Raw genomic sequence first — 15,002 nt, forward strand, 5'->3', positions numbered from 1 at the left:
ACAACACTTTTGCGATGGATATTTTACGGTCTGATTAACTCGTTCTTGTGAAAATCCTTAATACATACCTGCACCCCTGTTCATAAGTATCAGCAGATTTGCTTTATGAAAATTTATTTAATTTATGGAAAATTCAAAGATGCAAAAATATACACACAACGCAGATGAGATATAAAAATATATAAAGGTATAATATTTAACGAACGAAAGAAATTCGTGTCAACGTGCTATCTGTATAGTTACGTTTCTAAAAATATCAATCTGCATCGGCATCCACAATTTAATTGTTAGGTAATCAATTATTATGTAAAGTTGTCCACGTATGTGCATATAGGTAACATATTGACATTCTTCACGCTCTAAAATCGAACGTGTCCATGAATAGCGGAGAAAGTCCGCGTTATGATATCGCGGATCGTTGTTCGGAAACGAGCACGCGGTGTCCAGATGTGGGTGAAGGAAGGCCGGTATTGCGTGATCGGATTCCATCGGTTCGATTCGATGTCACCGTCTGACGAAATTTTGTTGTTACACGTGTACAAGTATTTTTAGTTTACGAGGCAAGATGCGGATATGATATCGTGGAATTAGGTCCATCCCACGGAGAAGCTTCTTATTCTCTTCTCTTCATATTTTCATCAAATTAGAAACATAAACGTCCCACACTGTCGCGTTTCTCTTAAATTTAAATTCTTTTTTTTTTTTTCTTAAGTTTCTCTTAATTTGATAATAAACGTACCATTCGTTTGCAAGGGAAAAACGTGAAACCGAAATAATTTATTTTACTTTCTAAACGTTGCAATCGTTGCTTTACTTTCCGTAATTTGCTAATGATATTAAATAAATTGACAAGCGCAAGATACACGATGCTGTTGCACACGCAGAAATATTTTTTATGTCGAATATAAATCTACGAAATTTCCACGAAAGCTTTTAAATTGATCGTATCAACCACTCGGATAATTCTAGCGCTAAAATCCTTAAAATCCCTGAAATTCATTTGTTACTCAAATTCAAAACCAAAATTTCTCATCGATGGTAACATACACATTTCCAATGAATTTCGTCGCACTCGATCTACGAACTCTTATTAAAGAGGAGCCGGAATATCCTGGCAAAAGCCATCGTCTCTTCAAAAGCCAAGCTTGCTGTAGTCGCTTGCGCCAAAAGAGAAAAGAAAAACGAAGGGATGAACATCGAAAAGGACATGAAGAGGAATTCCTCTTGAGATTCGTTGAAGTATACGACGATCAGGTGGAAACGAATCGCCGAGGAGATCGTGTCGAGAGGGTGGAAAAAAATGTAATTATCGAACCGGCGAAGAGTAGCCCCACGAACTAATGGCCGCGGGGATGGCGGCGCTTTCTGGCCAGATGCTCCTGTTTTAAGGGTGTCTCTCGAGATACAAGGGTTCGACATTAACGCCGAGTCTTCGGTCGGCGAAGGGAGCTGCGGACAAAGCGAACGACCGGCCAAAACTTGCTTCGTACAAGTTGGAGCGTGCAAACCGCACCGAGCGGGTGTGGGGCTCGAGACGGTGCAGTGGCTGGCATGATCGAGCCTGTGACTGTTACCGCAAACTATAATGGAATAATTTGTCGATAGTTTTGCAATGGAAGCTCGCTAAACAGTTTTTTAATTACTGTCGAAATATGTCGAATTTTTGAACAAACACGAGGATGTGATCGTAAGTATCAGGTTGTCCCAAAAGTTTCTTTCTTTTTATACGGATTTAGTAGGTGCACAACGTGTTTTGTGTTATATTATTTTATTGAATTATGTATGATCTATTTTGTAGTAATATAACAAAAGTGGGTCATATACAATTCAATAAAATAATATAAAAGGAAAAATGCCTCGCAAAACGAAAGAAACATTTCGGACAACCTAATGTTTAAAATAATATCTGCTCGTTCTGCGAAGAAATTATTTAGCTTCTACTCTTTCTCGAAAGATAAACGATATTTTCCACGATAATCTTACATTTTTAAGTAGGAAATTACAGTGAAAAAGGAAATCGTATCGAATCATTGCGGAAAGAACAAGACGGTACAAGATTATTTCGTTCGAGGGAGTTGAAACTCGTCGAGACGATAATTCAGTGGTTGAAAACGCTCTTTAACTCGCGTTACATAAAGTCAGCGAGTTTATCATCAAGTCGAAAAAGACCATGTTTTTCTATCGTAATTTCCTAGCCAATGTCAAATTATCAAATTATCTTATATCGAAGAAACGTCATCGCATATGACTTACGAAACGTTCGAGCAGAAAGGTTTATAAGAGAAAGACTAGGCGAATAAGCCTTCAGTCGCTTGGTCCTGAAAAAAGACCGCTCTTTAATATTCGTTTTCATTTCCTTTTCTATTTAAAAATTCGAATATGCATGTGAAACTTTTACTTGTCGCGATGTTGTTCGCGTTCGTGGCGTGGAAACCAGCAGAAAGTGTACGTTTCTTTTAATTTTAATGAAAGGATACATTTGGTCGAGTATTAGTGAAAATATTAATTTTTCAGCGATCCAGGAATTTTGTTCGCTGGAACAATGGCAATTAGATAGATAAAAGTGATAAATAGTTTTCGAAAAATATTTCTCGAATATTCTGCGAAATATTTTACCATACGATATTCGACATACTTTTCCGCCATTTAGAAATTCAAAATTTAAATACCAAAGTATTAAAATATTAACAGATTTAAATATTTGAAATTTTGAAAATTGAAATATTCCGGTAACCCGATCATCCAAAGATTTAGACGTGTGAAAATTTAATAAAATTCAATGGTAACAAATTCATCGTCAGAATGACCAATAGTTCTTGGAACACGTGGTTCATTGTCGCTATTCGGGAGCTTGGCATAATGTAGCATAGTGCGTTGTTAGAAATAAAACCAGGAAATTCTCAACACGTGCCATTATGCATTAAAAGTTAGAAGGAAAGAAAACTGACAACAGAATCTAAATTATTCCATGTACTTTAGGCCACTGCCGAACAAATGGACAAAATGGCAAGGAGTCTGCGCAGGTCTTGCTTGCAAAAGATCGATATATCAGAAGGTAAGTAGAGAAGACGAATAAAACAGAATTCGATCAAATCGAAGAAAATTAGAACGTTGACAAAGTTTCTTCTGTATTTCTGCCGGAATTTATTTAGATAAAGTGGAGGGCATGCGAAGAGGCGAATTTCCAGATGATCCAAATCTTAAGTGCTATACGAACTGCATTATGAAGTTAATTCGAACCGTAAATACAAAATGAAATAATATCTTCGATATTAAGATTGTCCGCTGGAAGATCGATTAATCGACATTTTTCATCCGTTTGTTCGTCTAGTTTAAAAATGGCAATATCGATTTTGCTATGGTGATCAAACAAGTAGAACTTTCGATGGCACCGGAAGAAGCGGCCGTAATGAAGGAAGCCATACTGAAGTGTAGTCATATGGGTAAGGCAAATTACTAAATACTCGAACACCTGCTCGTTCAAAACAAGCAAATAGATTTTTAATATTTCAAGAAGAACTTTAGCAGACATTTAATCATAAATATCAACAACGATTCTTTCATAATTCTTCGAAATTTAGAAAATTTGTCAAGAATAAAAAGGTACGATTGGGGCCGAAATGATCGATAATTGAATAAAAGTTGGTTGCTTATAAAGAAATTCGCAAAACCGTCGACAACTTCGAATCACCGTATTCGTATAAAGATATTGTAGAAAAATTCCAATAATTTATTCCTTTTTGAATCGAGATTCGATCGCTTTAGAAACTTTTCAGACGCACCATACTTTTTTTTCTTTTTTATATGCAAGAAGTTAAAGCTTCCACCTAAACTTTGTTCCATTTATACGCAGAATACACCGGTGATGAATGCCAGAAATCATATACGTTCGTAAAATGCACCTACGACACGAATCCGGAAAGGTTTTTCTTTCCTTAACAAACGACATTCACGACAAACTGCACCATCTTTCGAAGAGGCTCCGTGCAAATTTATCAAACTGCAAACTGCAAACGATCGCGAGATCGATAAAAGGAGCGAGTCATCGATAACGTGTACGAATAGTTTACTTATTTTGAGCTGTAATTTTTTTAAATTTAGTATGACGTTATATAATATGATCGTAAATTTTAAGAAATATCTTAGGTTGACATTAATTTTGCAATCAAAATAACGTTAGCGATTTACATTACTGTGTTATTATACTTTCTTATATCGTTAGATTATAGAGAATGAAATGTCCCATTTTTAACGATTCATACTTCCGCTGAATCCTAAGAAAAGGATACGTTTATATATCCTTTTCATGTGTACGTAAATGTTAAAGATGTCTAAACGAGAAAATCAACTGTCTGAAAGATAATGATATTTGTCGAAGGCGATAAAATTCGATATTTTATACGTTACGGTCTAATATCGTATTGTATCAAAGATTCGCAATAAAATAGCGTGCAAGTATAACGTAGCAAACATTAATCTCCAAATTTCAAGTCCGAATAAGATTTCAATAAATTATGCGAGACGGTTTCTATCCAAAAAGTTCGTTCTCCTCTCGGGAAATTTTTAACCGTTTTAGCGCCAGGGCTTTTTAAGAAGCTGTGTCGATCGACGCGATCGCGCTGTTCTTTCTTTTCGTTTATGCAGGTGGTACGACTATTTGAAATAAAAAAAAGTGATTAAGTAAAGTAGAAAAGTAAAGTAATAAAGTAAAGAAACGTCGCGACACAGTTCACCACAGTACTCGAACAGCGCGATCGCGCTGCGTGGCGCTAGAACGATTAAACAGCATCGTAGTGACTCACCGTTACTAATAAGACGCGATTATATTCGTGAAATTTAAAACCAATCTGAGATCGATAATATATAACAATCACAGATACTAATATACGTGAATTTCGTTAATAAATGAACACCTTACCGACCGCTAGCGATTCAACCGCGAGCCTGGCGCCGGCTCTGTTTCGGTTTGGACTCTCTAATACCATTCTTTTCATTCATCACGAAAGGTGAGCTTTTCAAATTGGTATAAAACCGTGGGAGCTTACAAAGCAACGCAACTGACGCAACCGAACAAGGTACCTTAGTACTAGATAATAAATTACTGCTCAAATAATGAGAAAGATTGTGAGAGAGATTGACGACAAAATTAATTAATGGCTACCGATCGGTGAGCGTTGGCGACAAAAATTGATTAATCGGCTATCAGTCGGTAAAGTGTTAATCGGGCAAGAGAGTCCTCGTACAAAACTGGAAAAGAAAAATTAGAAGCAAAGAGCAGAAAATCAAAGAAAAAAAGAAGTAACTCGCTAAAAGAGGTACTCTCGGGACATGATCCAGCATCGTCGATGATAATACGACGCATAATAATTTCATATTTGCGACGTAATCCATTACGTGGCGGAAACACTCCTCCCTTTCCGACGTAGTCTGAATTTCCGAAGATGCTACGCGGAAAGTGCAGGTTGCACATTAATTATTAGTCGGCAGGGTAATTACGGGTCAAGCTTCGTGCAACACCCACAAAATGCAAAAATTGTTCCTTCTCCTACTGCGACGATCAACGCGGACTATAAAAGGGAGTGTACGATCGTATTGCGAATCCACGTGCGCTATTTCTTCGTGGTTTGAACCATCGAGAAGCTAGCGAAGTTGGTTCGAAACATCAACGAGGAAGAGGAAGAAGAATAAATTTGGAACAAGTCAAACAGGATGAAGGGGGTCGGCGTTTGCCTGCTGGTCTCGTTGATGCTTGTCTTGTTGGCGATCAAAGATACAGAGAGCGTGAGTTTGATCGATCGATTCTTCCTATTCGAAGCTATAATTCGCCTGAATGTGTATATTATACACACGGACTTTGGACTTTCTTTTACGCGTACAGAAAAAGATGAACCTCGATGAACTGAAGAAGTCCATCAAGAACTTGAGGAAGCCTTGCAGCAAGAAGAACGACACCCCTAAAGGTATTTTTCGATGCTACTTTTTTCAATTTGCAAGGATGGCTGTGGTATTTGATCGAATTTTTTTGAACGAGGAAGAGGTAGTCTTCGTGATTTGTCGAAGTGATAACCACACATGGTTATGCAGACGTTTAATGATGATTCGATGGGAAATGTAATCGAAATTAATGCATCACTCTTTGATTTGACAGTTTTGATAGTTCTTTCTTATTTTTAACTTTTACTTTAACTTTATCGTTGAACGTTAAATGCTATCTATCTACCATGAACGAAAATTCGTCCCATGCGGATTTTGTTTCAATTCTGTTCGTCCTGATGATTAATTTCGAAAATAAACAAAATGTAGGTGCAATTTCTTGGTAACAGCTTTCAAGAAAGAATAATAAACTCTTTGGTGATTTACGTACAGAGCTTCTAGACGGCCAACATAACGGTGAATTCCCAAAAGACGAGAGGTTGATGTGCTATATGAAATGCGTCCTGACACAAACTAAAGCTGTAAGTGAAATTTCTCAATTTCCTTTCTTTTTAATCAATGGTCAGAAAGTTAGTCACCGGTTCACGACAATGAACGTTATATCTTTTAAATTAACAAGATGGAAAAAATACGTTTGCTTTCTTCGTTAGATGAAGGGCGACGAAATCATGTGGGATTTCTTCGTGAAGAATGCTCGTGTTATGATCCTCGACGAATATTTCCCACGCATTACACATTTAGTTGAAACGTGTAAAAACTCAGGCAAGTACCTTCGTTGATAATCAACGACACAAGCGATCGATTCAATAACACAGTTTTAAACAAATACTTAAAGCAATAATTTCTTCAGCCTATTAGTAATAACACAGTATTAATAAGAAATTATTTATATCTTTTTGCGTTCGTTATTTGTAATTTTCATTTGCAGTGACGGCTACGGAAGGGTGCGAAGCTGCATGGCAATTTAGCACATGCACCTATGCAACAGATTCGGAGGTGATTTTTAATTACGATTACGCCGGAAACAATTATTTGGGTGCAGTAATTCATCTTAGATCGATCTCTCGAAAAAGAGCTTGGAACGTTACCAATTTTACGTAATAATTGGAATTTTGCGCAAAATCCCTTTGACATTTTTGGATTATGGGCAAGAGATACGTTTGTACGAAAGTAAAGCGAAATACGATCTCTTCGAAAGATTGCCATCGCTACCTTTCAAAATTTCGTTATTTTATCTTATTGTTAAACGATGTGAATGACAATGTACGGACAAACGTGATTCAAGTTGCAGTAGCATTTTCGAAGCTGCTTTCAGAATTTTTGAAACAATTTCATAAATTACTCGCAGCTAGAAATTCCAAATATTTCACATTTTCCTAATCACGTCGGTCATTAAAAAACTTGCCAGTTATCGATATGTAATTTTAAATATCTGCAAAATCTGTTACAGCTTTATATAATACCGTGAACAACTCGTTAATGGCGGACTCACAAGATCATCGAAGAACCAAGAGAAATTTCCAATCGCAAACATCTGGACATCGTCATCCCCGTTATCGTCGTCGTAGTAGTCGAAAAGTAGCAGTGTGTAGACATACCCGAAAAAAACCACAATGCAGAAGGGTTTAAACTATCCAAATCTTATTCTATAATCGATCATCGATCAATGATATCATGGGTCCGGGAGCGTACTGATACGTCAGCTATTTGTCTAGAAAAATTAACTTTCGAAATTGACTGAATTCTTGAACGATTCGATAACTTGAGAAAATGTTATTGTATGTAAAATAATATTTAATTCTTATATTATAAAAGCGTTGTTTCCTCTGTCTTTGATATTACGTTAATTATTGATAAAAATATTCCCCGAAATGAATATTTTCCGAAAAAAATATAGCTATGTTCGATGAAATAATAAAAACGAGATGACAATAATCAAGCGAACAAATTTATTCGTAGAATGATAAATATATCACGAAATAACTGTATTATTACCCCATATTCCTCATATTTCTTCCAACTCTTCGTTTCTAACTAATCTGCCTAAAAGAAACTCTCTGTTTCCACCTCGCAATCTTCAAAATCCATCACGGGACACCAATACGACTTTACATAACGTTTCTGAACAATTGTCCACGACTTTAGATTATACAAACCTGCTTCTACCAACCGTGTAATTAAGACAATCATATCGCAATTAAAAGATTCTCTTGCGATTACATACACTATTACACAGAACAGAAAGATTATTATCAGTTATTCGATATCAAACTACCTGTGCGCAATGCTTAACTTACGATAGGATGAAATATCGGACCTATTTCACAACTTTATGACGGTGCACTGGCAAGATTTATCTTGTACGCCCGTAGCTACACAGTCTCATTCGAGCAGACAAATTTATAGTTGGTTGCTCGAATCGATGAAATATTTTGATCGTTCTAAGATGGGGCCGATTTCCGCGGTTTAAACTTCCTTCTGTTACGACGATAATAACGCTCAGATTAATTCAAGATCGTCCGTCATCCGCCTTTGATCGAAGGAAAAACCCAATCCGGTTCTTCTAATAGTTTGTCGAACTGGTTCGGAATCTTCCTGTCGATGTTTCAGCTCGAAAGGTCTTAATTCTTGCGAATAAGTTCCTTTGCTGTTAAAAGTTGGACTAACTGATGTAAAACGACGATCCTTATCTGTCACATATCGTGCATCCTTATCGATGCACTCGTTCTGAAAAAAAAATGGCTTTCTTCGTTGCGTAGAAATTTGCCAGGCTTTAACTTTTCTTACGCGTTAACACCTTACGTTACGAAGAACATAGGCTACTAACTAAAAATTGCGAGTAATTTTCTCAAGTGCGTGTATCGAATCTGCTACTAATTTCATTGCTAATTTGATATCCGTGTTATAGATATATGCACACACCCCACAAATATTTCGTGTTAGTAGACTTTTAGAAAAGAGTTTCAAGCCAATAGAAACGTAATTGTTCTCCTGAATTCCTGGATTCTGTGGAACGCGTAATAACTGCAAACTTTTGAAACACAAAGTGTATGGTCCTTTTTATCAATTTTCTAATAACAACGAATGTTAACAGTTTCGTTCTCAAATAAAATCAACTTACATTGGAAAATATACTGGAAAACGACTATACACTGATTGCAAACCTTTGGCCGATACTGTACAACGAAAATACTCTCAGCTTTGAGGATACCACGTAGCAAGGGTTAACACGTACCTGTTACGACGATTCTATTTTAAAAGGCCACCTGTAATCATTCGAGATTTCACACGGGCGTTTGCGATAATTATAGGCAATAATTAGAATAGAATCGAACAGAGTAATTAGCCGGCCAATTAATTCCGTCCGTTTGAATCGTGAACGTCGATTATCGTTCACAAAAAGTGTCTAAAAAGAGAAACCATTCCCATGACGGTTCATCGCGTGCCAATGGCACAAGGGTGATCGGCGAAGATATCGAAGAATAAATCACGCCTAACGATCGTTATTTATCGATCATGGAACGTGGCTCGTTAGAAGAAAACCGAATTTTAATTATACGAACGACGATCATCTTCCCTGGTTCTGGCGAAGTCTATTATTTTTTTTATTCTTCATCCGAAGCAATCGAGGGCCGGTAGATTTTAATCAAGACACGTTACATAAACGCCAACATGAATTGAGCAATTATTTCTCTTCCTGTTATTCCATAATGGAATCTTAACACCTCGGAAGATGTTGGACACATATTTCCACAGTTCTGCTATAAATATGATGTTCAAGTGTCGACAGGCGTCAGTCAAGTGTTTTGCTTTCTGTGGAATTTTTATCCGAAACTTACTTACAACATGAGAGTTAGCTTGGCTATCTGCTGCCTCTTCTTCGTCGCGGTGAGTGAGATTCCATATTAATTTAGTATCTGTCCTGGTTGCTATGGGATCGTTAGGGGATAGAATTTATTTTAGCTACGGTTACCTATAAAACCGAAGTGGAGTGTATTTTTGTCCACAGTGAAAGCATTAACATTTATAGAAACATTTTGACAACACGCAGAAATTTCATTGATATTGCAGTGGAACAAGACTATCGTAATTATACTACCAACATTTGCAACGAATCTAAAAATGCATATGAATATACTTATCGCAAGCATAAATTTTACAGAAATCATCAAAGCATTTCAAATAATCGGTTGGTCGCTATGTATTAATAAACAACAAGAATCAAGTATAGTGAATTATTTGTCGCCTTTTTTTTTAGCAACATCAGCGTATCCTCTGCTATAACTGAAGCTTCTTATAATTTGCAAATTAAATGAAAAAATGTGCAAACAAGATCACTGCCAAATAATTCCCATTTCTGAGAATCGCCTGTATATGTTTCAAGAAACTATTTATATTTAACTATAAAAAAGTATTATAACTAGTTATATATTAATTTTTGTATTCGGTGTATTTGTGGATTTACTTTAATCCTTTAATCCTCCGACATAATCACGATAGCTGTGTATAATAATTGAAAAATGTAATGTAAAACGGTGTAACGAAAAGGAAGAAGATGTAAAAAATTAAATTTTAATAAACATCAAATGTTTATTTCAGGGAGCCATATGTGACGATAAGGCAGAAGAATTCATAAAAGCTTTCAAAGAGGATATAATACCTTGTCTGCAAGAAGTTGAGATTCCGGAAGGTAACGCATTGCAATAATCATTCAAATTTTGTCGATGGTTTCATAACACATTCGTTAAAACGATCTATCCGTATTTTAGATCAAATTGCGAAGTTTGTCGATAATGACTTGGAAGGTGAGGAAAGGATCAAATGGGGATGCGTGAAAGCCTGTGTTATGAAACGCATAAACATTGTAAGACATTCTTCTTATTTTTTAACATCTTTTCCTTTATCTCACTTCCTCTTTATTAGGTCGGTTCGTAAGTTTATACTTCAATTTCTTTGGAATTATTTATTTTAACTTTACCCTCAATTTCTCACCAATGTTTGATAGTTCCTGAATTCTTTGCTCGAAAGGTTTCATTGTCTCTAACGCAAAGTAATTTTTCAATCATTAGTTATGCTAGAAAATTTCACATAACTTTTCAACAATGTACCAAGTAGTACGATATTACATACACACGATTATCGAATATAATATTACAAATCTCACGTCTTAAATGTCGTCATACGCCAAACAATTATTAGCATTTATCACTTATAGAAAGTTAAAAGTTATCTTTTTCTTATCTGATTCGAGAAAACCTCGTTTCTAGAAGACCAGAAACGCGGGAAATCTTCAGAATAAAGAGACGATGTTTCTTCTAAATTTTTCGTTCTCGATTCTTCGTCCAGCTTTTATTCTGAGTTCTTATTACATTGTCAAAGGATTAGAATAACTTAGAGAGTGTAAAAAGGACGATAGATCATCGAAATAAGGTCTATAGTTAAACAGTGACTGAACAACTTTCTATTCAAAGCCCTAAAATTCCATTGTTGATTAATTTATAACGCGAAACCTGACGTTAACGTGTTCGTACATCTACTCGGTCGTTTTTTCCGAACAATCAAACTTCTCAAATATATATTTACAATTTTTCTATGTTCAACAATCTTCTACTGCGTTCTCTGATATAAAAATGGCTGTTTAGATGTCGGACGGTCAGATGCAAATGGACAACATAAAAGAAATTATGGATAAGAGATTTGACAAAGACTCAGAATCAACTACGGAAGACATGGATCAGATAAAGAAATGCGTGGAAGAAGGTAAGCAAAGATTAAACTGGATAGGAAAGAACGTACTGAATATATAGATTCTTAATAATTCGTTAAAAATCCTTGCAGTTGCGGGGAAAACCGACGAGTGCGAAATCGCTTTCGAGTTTTCACGTTGCATGACGCCGGCTTGATTCAAAGGAATTTCTACTTCTTGATTTCTTAAGTAGCAGAGAGGCATTGGAATTATCACATAGGAAATAATACAAGATATGATGCAACTGTAAAGACGCGAATATAAAAGCAATTAGATGAAAATTGAACACTTCAATAATTATTTTTAATTATCCCTAATTTTTCTTTTCATCTTGGCAAATCATCATTTGTTTTTCGTTTCGTAAATTCAATATAATGCGAACTTTATAATAAAATTGATTAATATGCGTTTTTACAATGCAGTAGACGTATATCGTGAAATTTAAATAGAGTTTATTACTAAAATTTATTAAACACGAAGAAACTATTATTCCCGCGATATTTATTAATATTTGACGTATTAATTACAAAAGATTCAAACATCTACGTCACATCTAATCGTCTAATCTTCTCATCCACGTAAACATCTGTACACGAATAACGTCGAATATATTGCACTTAGAAAAACTCGCTTTTTTAAATACAATAAATGACTATTTCACCGATATAAAGAAAGAAAGCGAAAGATGACTGTTGTCACGTTCTATTTAGTTGCCCCGTTCGGTGGCTTTAACTGACGTTTAATGCAACTGGCAATAAGTTCCACTTTCGGCTAACTTGCCATGTGCGGGAATATTGGCACGAGAGAAGATTAAAGTTGTTCGAAAGTAAATTAACAATATGTAATGATTTATTCGAATCTTACTCTTATTTCGATATTGACGATTGACTGACAGACTGACGGATATAAAATTCTTCGGTTGACAAAATGATGACTCTTCGGTTGACAAAGTGATAACTAACTCTTCGATAGACAAAATGCTAACTAACTCTTCGACAGACAATGGTAATTATTCGATTGACGAACGGTAATTAATTGTTACTCGATAGACGAACGGCAATTATTATTATGACTTCTCTGAGTCGCTACATTTATTTATATCTGTCGGAGATGAAAAACCATCGGGGTCTCTCTTTTGAAAATGTTTGGGAAGATCCCCAACGTTTATTCAAACTGCCGACTTTGTTTACAGTTTAAACTGTCTTAATATCGTTATAAAAACATAGTTCGATAAATTTATCGCAAGATATAGCTTTTAGCGGCTTTAATTGACTGTCGCTTCAAATACTGTAAACACGGTTTCAAACAAACGTTTTAAATTACTCTGATTTGAAAGAAATTACCAATTTTACATTCTACACTATACCCAACAAAGACTAACATCGACAAAGACCTTCGCGGCGTCATTTAATTTTAGTAAAGTATTTTGATATTTTTTTAATTTTTATCGAGTGTTTGAATCATATAAGTGTTTTGAATCCGTTTCGAATCGTGGCTGATAAACAGAACGTCGAACAAGACGATACGTAACTAAAGGAAGTAATTATTATTCCAGTTTTTTGACTAATAATTATATAACCAACAGTTATACGAGACGTAGGTGATCGGAAATGATCCATCAATACGATATACTTTAATAGGTTTTTTTTGGCCATGCATCGTATGTAACAGACTTTTTTTATCAACACATTTGCAATATAAATATCGCCGCAATTCGCCAAGAAAGTTTAGTAGTGAAAATATATTCTTAACGTGTATTTCTTGTTTGTCAAAAATCAACCTCAAAATGAAGAGTCTTCTGGTTGGCATCTGTCTTTTGCTAACTATAGTAAGTAAAATGTTGATTATTATTGAGTTTGGAATTTCCATCTACTTGAAATTTGAAGCGTCTCAATTTGAAATCTCATTCCTTTTCTTTTCTTTGATTTGAAGAATTCCGCTATGGATTTTTATTTTTCTTTTTTTTTTCCTTTTATATTAATTCAGACTAGCTCGACTTCCAATTACATTTCGTTCCCTTTCTTTCATTTCCAACCTTATAAAGATAGAAACGTTGGGCATCAAGCACGAAATAAGATACCGAAACTAACGTACATATTAAAAATAAAATTGAGAAGGATCTCCGGTAATTCAATGCGTCATAGAATATACAGTGTGTAATGGGCTTCTGTGCTGTTTCTGCTGCTATAACTCTTTTTGCATCTCGATAAAACAATATACAAATTATTTCACGTTTTTACGCGTTATTTCTCCTCAATAGGCAGAGTATACAAATTTTCGTATAGGCTACGAATTGTTTATTCGCTGAGTATTATTAATCAATATTTATTAATTATTCAGACAGTTATCCAAGCAGATTTCATCGACACTTACATAGAGCTTTCGAAGGTTCCTACTCTAAAGTGTATGAAAACAGTTGGCTACACTGAAAGTTAGTATGGTGATTATTTTCTCCAACAGAGAGATATAATTTATTAAATTGATACGCGAAATATTATAATATTTCAGCGGACCCAAAGGTAATATTTGAACAGGAGGTAAAACTGGGAGTGGACAAAGCTACGTGTTTAAGATCGTGCATATTAAAATCTATGAACATGGTGAGCTCATTTAAATATTTATTAACATCCGGTAAATTCAATTCGCCTAATAATTTGTTATACTTGATCATCTTTCGATCAACCGATAAGATATTACAATGGAACAAAAATTTCATAGACTATGTTTTTTAATTTAACCGAAAATTAAATTACGAAATAGTTGCATAACACAGAACATCTTTGTATTTAAGTTGAAAGACTCCAAGATAAATTTAGACATGATAAACGAGTTCATCAAGATCGTGCACAACGAAGAACCTGAGAAGATTGAACCTATGAAAAAAAATGCAGTTGAATGCCTTGATAAAGGTAAATTACTTGCACCTATTTATTTAAAACCAGATTCTTTACTAACACAGTTTCGTTTTAGTCAAAGATATGTCGGACGATTGCAAGATGGCTTACGCTTTCATTCAATGCTATGTGGACAAGTATTAAAAGGATCTCTTAAAAGGGAATTGCAGTAAATGTCTGCTTTATACTTCTAATATAACCGAATCTCTTGCGTTACCATTAATTATATTACGAAGCTATTGTAGAAGAGAAATTGTATGTTATAAAATACACCGTAGTTCGATAACAATCGATGATCACGATCTCGATCAGCTATATTTTAATCTTACAAATTGCACGACAATGTCTCGTTTCTCTTTCGCTAAGATAATAAATTGATATAAGACACTTTAATCTTTCTAATCAGTCAACATTACCGTCTAACGTCA

At 35.1% G+C, this 15,002-nt stretch overlaps 4 protein-coding genes across 4 annotated transcripts; all 4 read left to right on the top strand.

The window, feature by feature from the left end:
* Positions 1 to 2,292: 2,292 nt before the first annotated feature.
* Positions 2,293 to 4,458, top strand: LOC100652244 (general odorant-binding protein 56d). Its single transcript, XM_003397873.3, has 5 exons — positions 2,293 to 2,445; positions 2,980 to 3,055; positions 3,153 to 3,241; positions 3,332 to 3,443; positions 3,854 to 4,458. The coding sequence occupies exons 1-5, from the start codon at positions 2,380 to 2,382 to the stop codon at positions 3,937 to 3,939; spliced, it is 429 nt and encodes a 142-aa protein (XP_003397921.1). The 5' UTR covers positions 2,293 to 2,379; the 3' UTR covers positions 3,940 to 4,458.
* Positions 4,459 to 5,163: 705 nt separating this feature from the next.
* Positions 5,164 to 7,765, top strand: LOC100651165 (general odorant-binding protein 19a). Its single transcript, XM_048408952.1, has 6 exons — positions 5,164 to 5,781; positions 5,879 to 5,960; positions 6,367 to 6,455; positions 6,585 to 6,696; positions 6,863 to 6,930; positions 7,385 to 7,765. Exons 1-6 carry the CDS (start codon positions 5,710 to 5,712, stop codon positions 7,400 to 7,402), a joined length of 441 nt encoding a protein of 146 aa, XP_048264909.1. The 5' UTR covers positions 5,164 to 5,709; the 3' UTR covers positions 7,403 to 7,765.
* Positions 7,766 to 9,667: 1,902 nt separating this feature from the next.
* Positions 9,668 to 11,966, top strand: LOC100650085. Its single transcript, XM_003397858.3, has 5 exons — positions 9,668 to 9,822; positions 10,534 to 10,624; positions 10,704 to 10,798; positions 11,577 to 11,694; positions 11,773 to 11,966. Exons 1-5 carry the CDS (start codon positions 9,781 to 9,783, stop codon positions 11,835 to 11,837), a joined length of 411 nt encoding a protein of 136 aa, XP_003397906.1. The 5' UTR covers positions 9,668 to 9,780; the 3' UTR covers positions 11,838 to 11,966.
* A 1,402-nt stretch (positions 11,967 to 13,368) lies between these two features.
* On the top strand, positions 13,369 to 14,967 carry LOC100646544. The gene is made up of 5 exons (XM_003397829.4): positions 13,369 to 13,508; positions 14,021 to 14,111; positions 14,189 to 14,280; positions 14,472 to 14,589; positions 14,651 to 14,967. The coding sequence occupies exons 1-5, from the start codon at positions 13,467 to 13,469 to the stop codon at positions 14,716 to 14,718; spliced, it is 411 nt and encodes a 136-aa protein (XP_003397877.1). The 5' UTR covers positions 13,369 to 13,466; the 3' UTR covers positions 14,719 to 14,967.
* The last annotated feature ends 35 nt before the right edge of the window (positions 14,968 to 15,002 follow it).

Source organism: Bombus terrestris, chromosome 9, assembly GCF_910591885.1.
Source record: "Bombus terrestris chromosome 9, iyBomTerr1.2, whole genome shotgun sequence".
NCBI classification, from domain to species: Eukaryota; Metazoa; Arthropoda; class Insecta; order Hymenoptera; family Apidae; genus Bombus; species Bombus terrestris.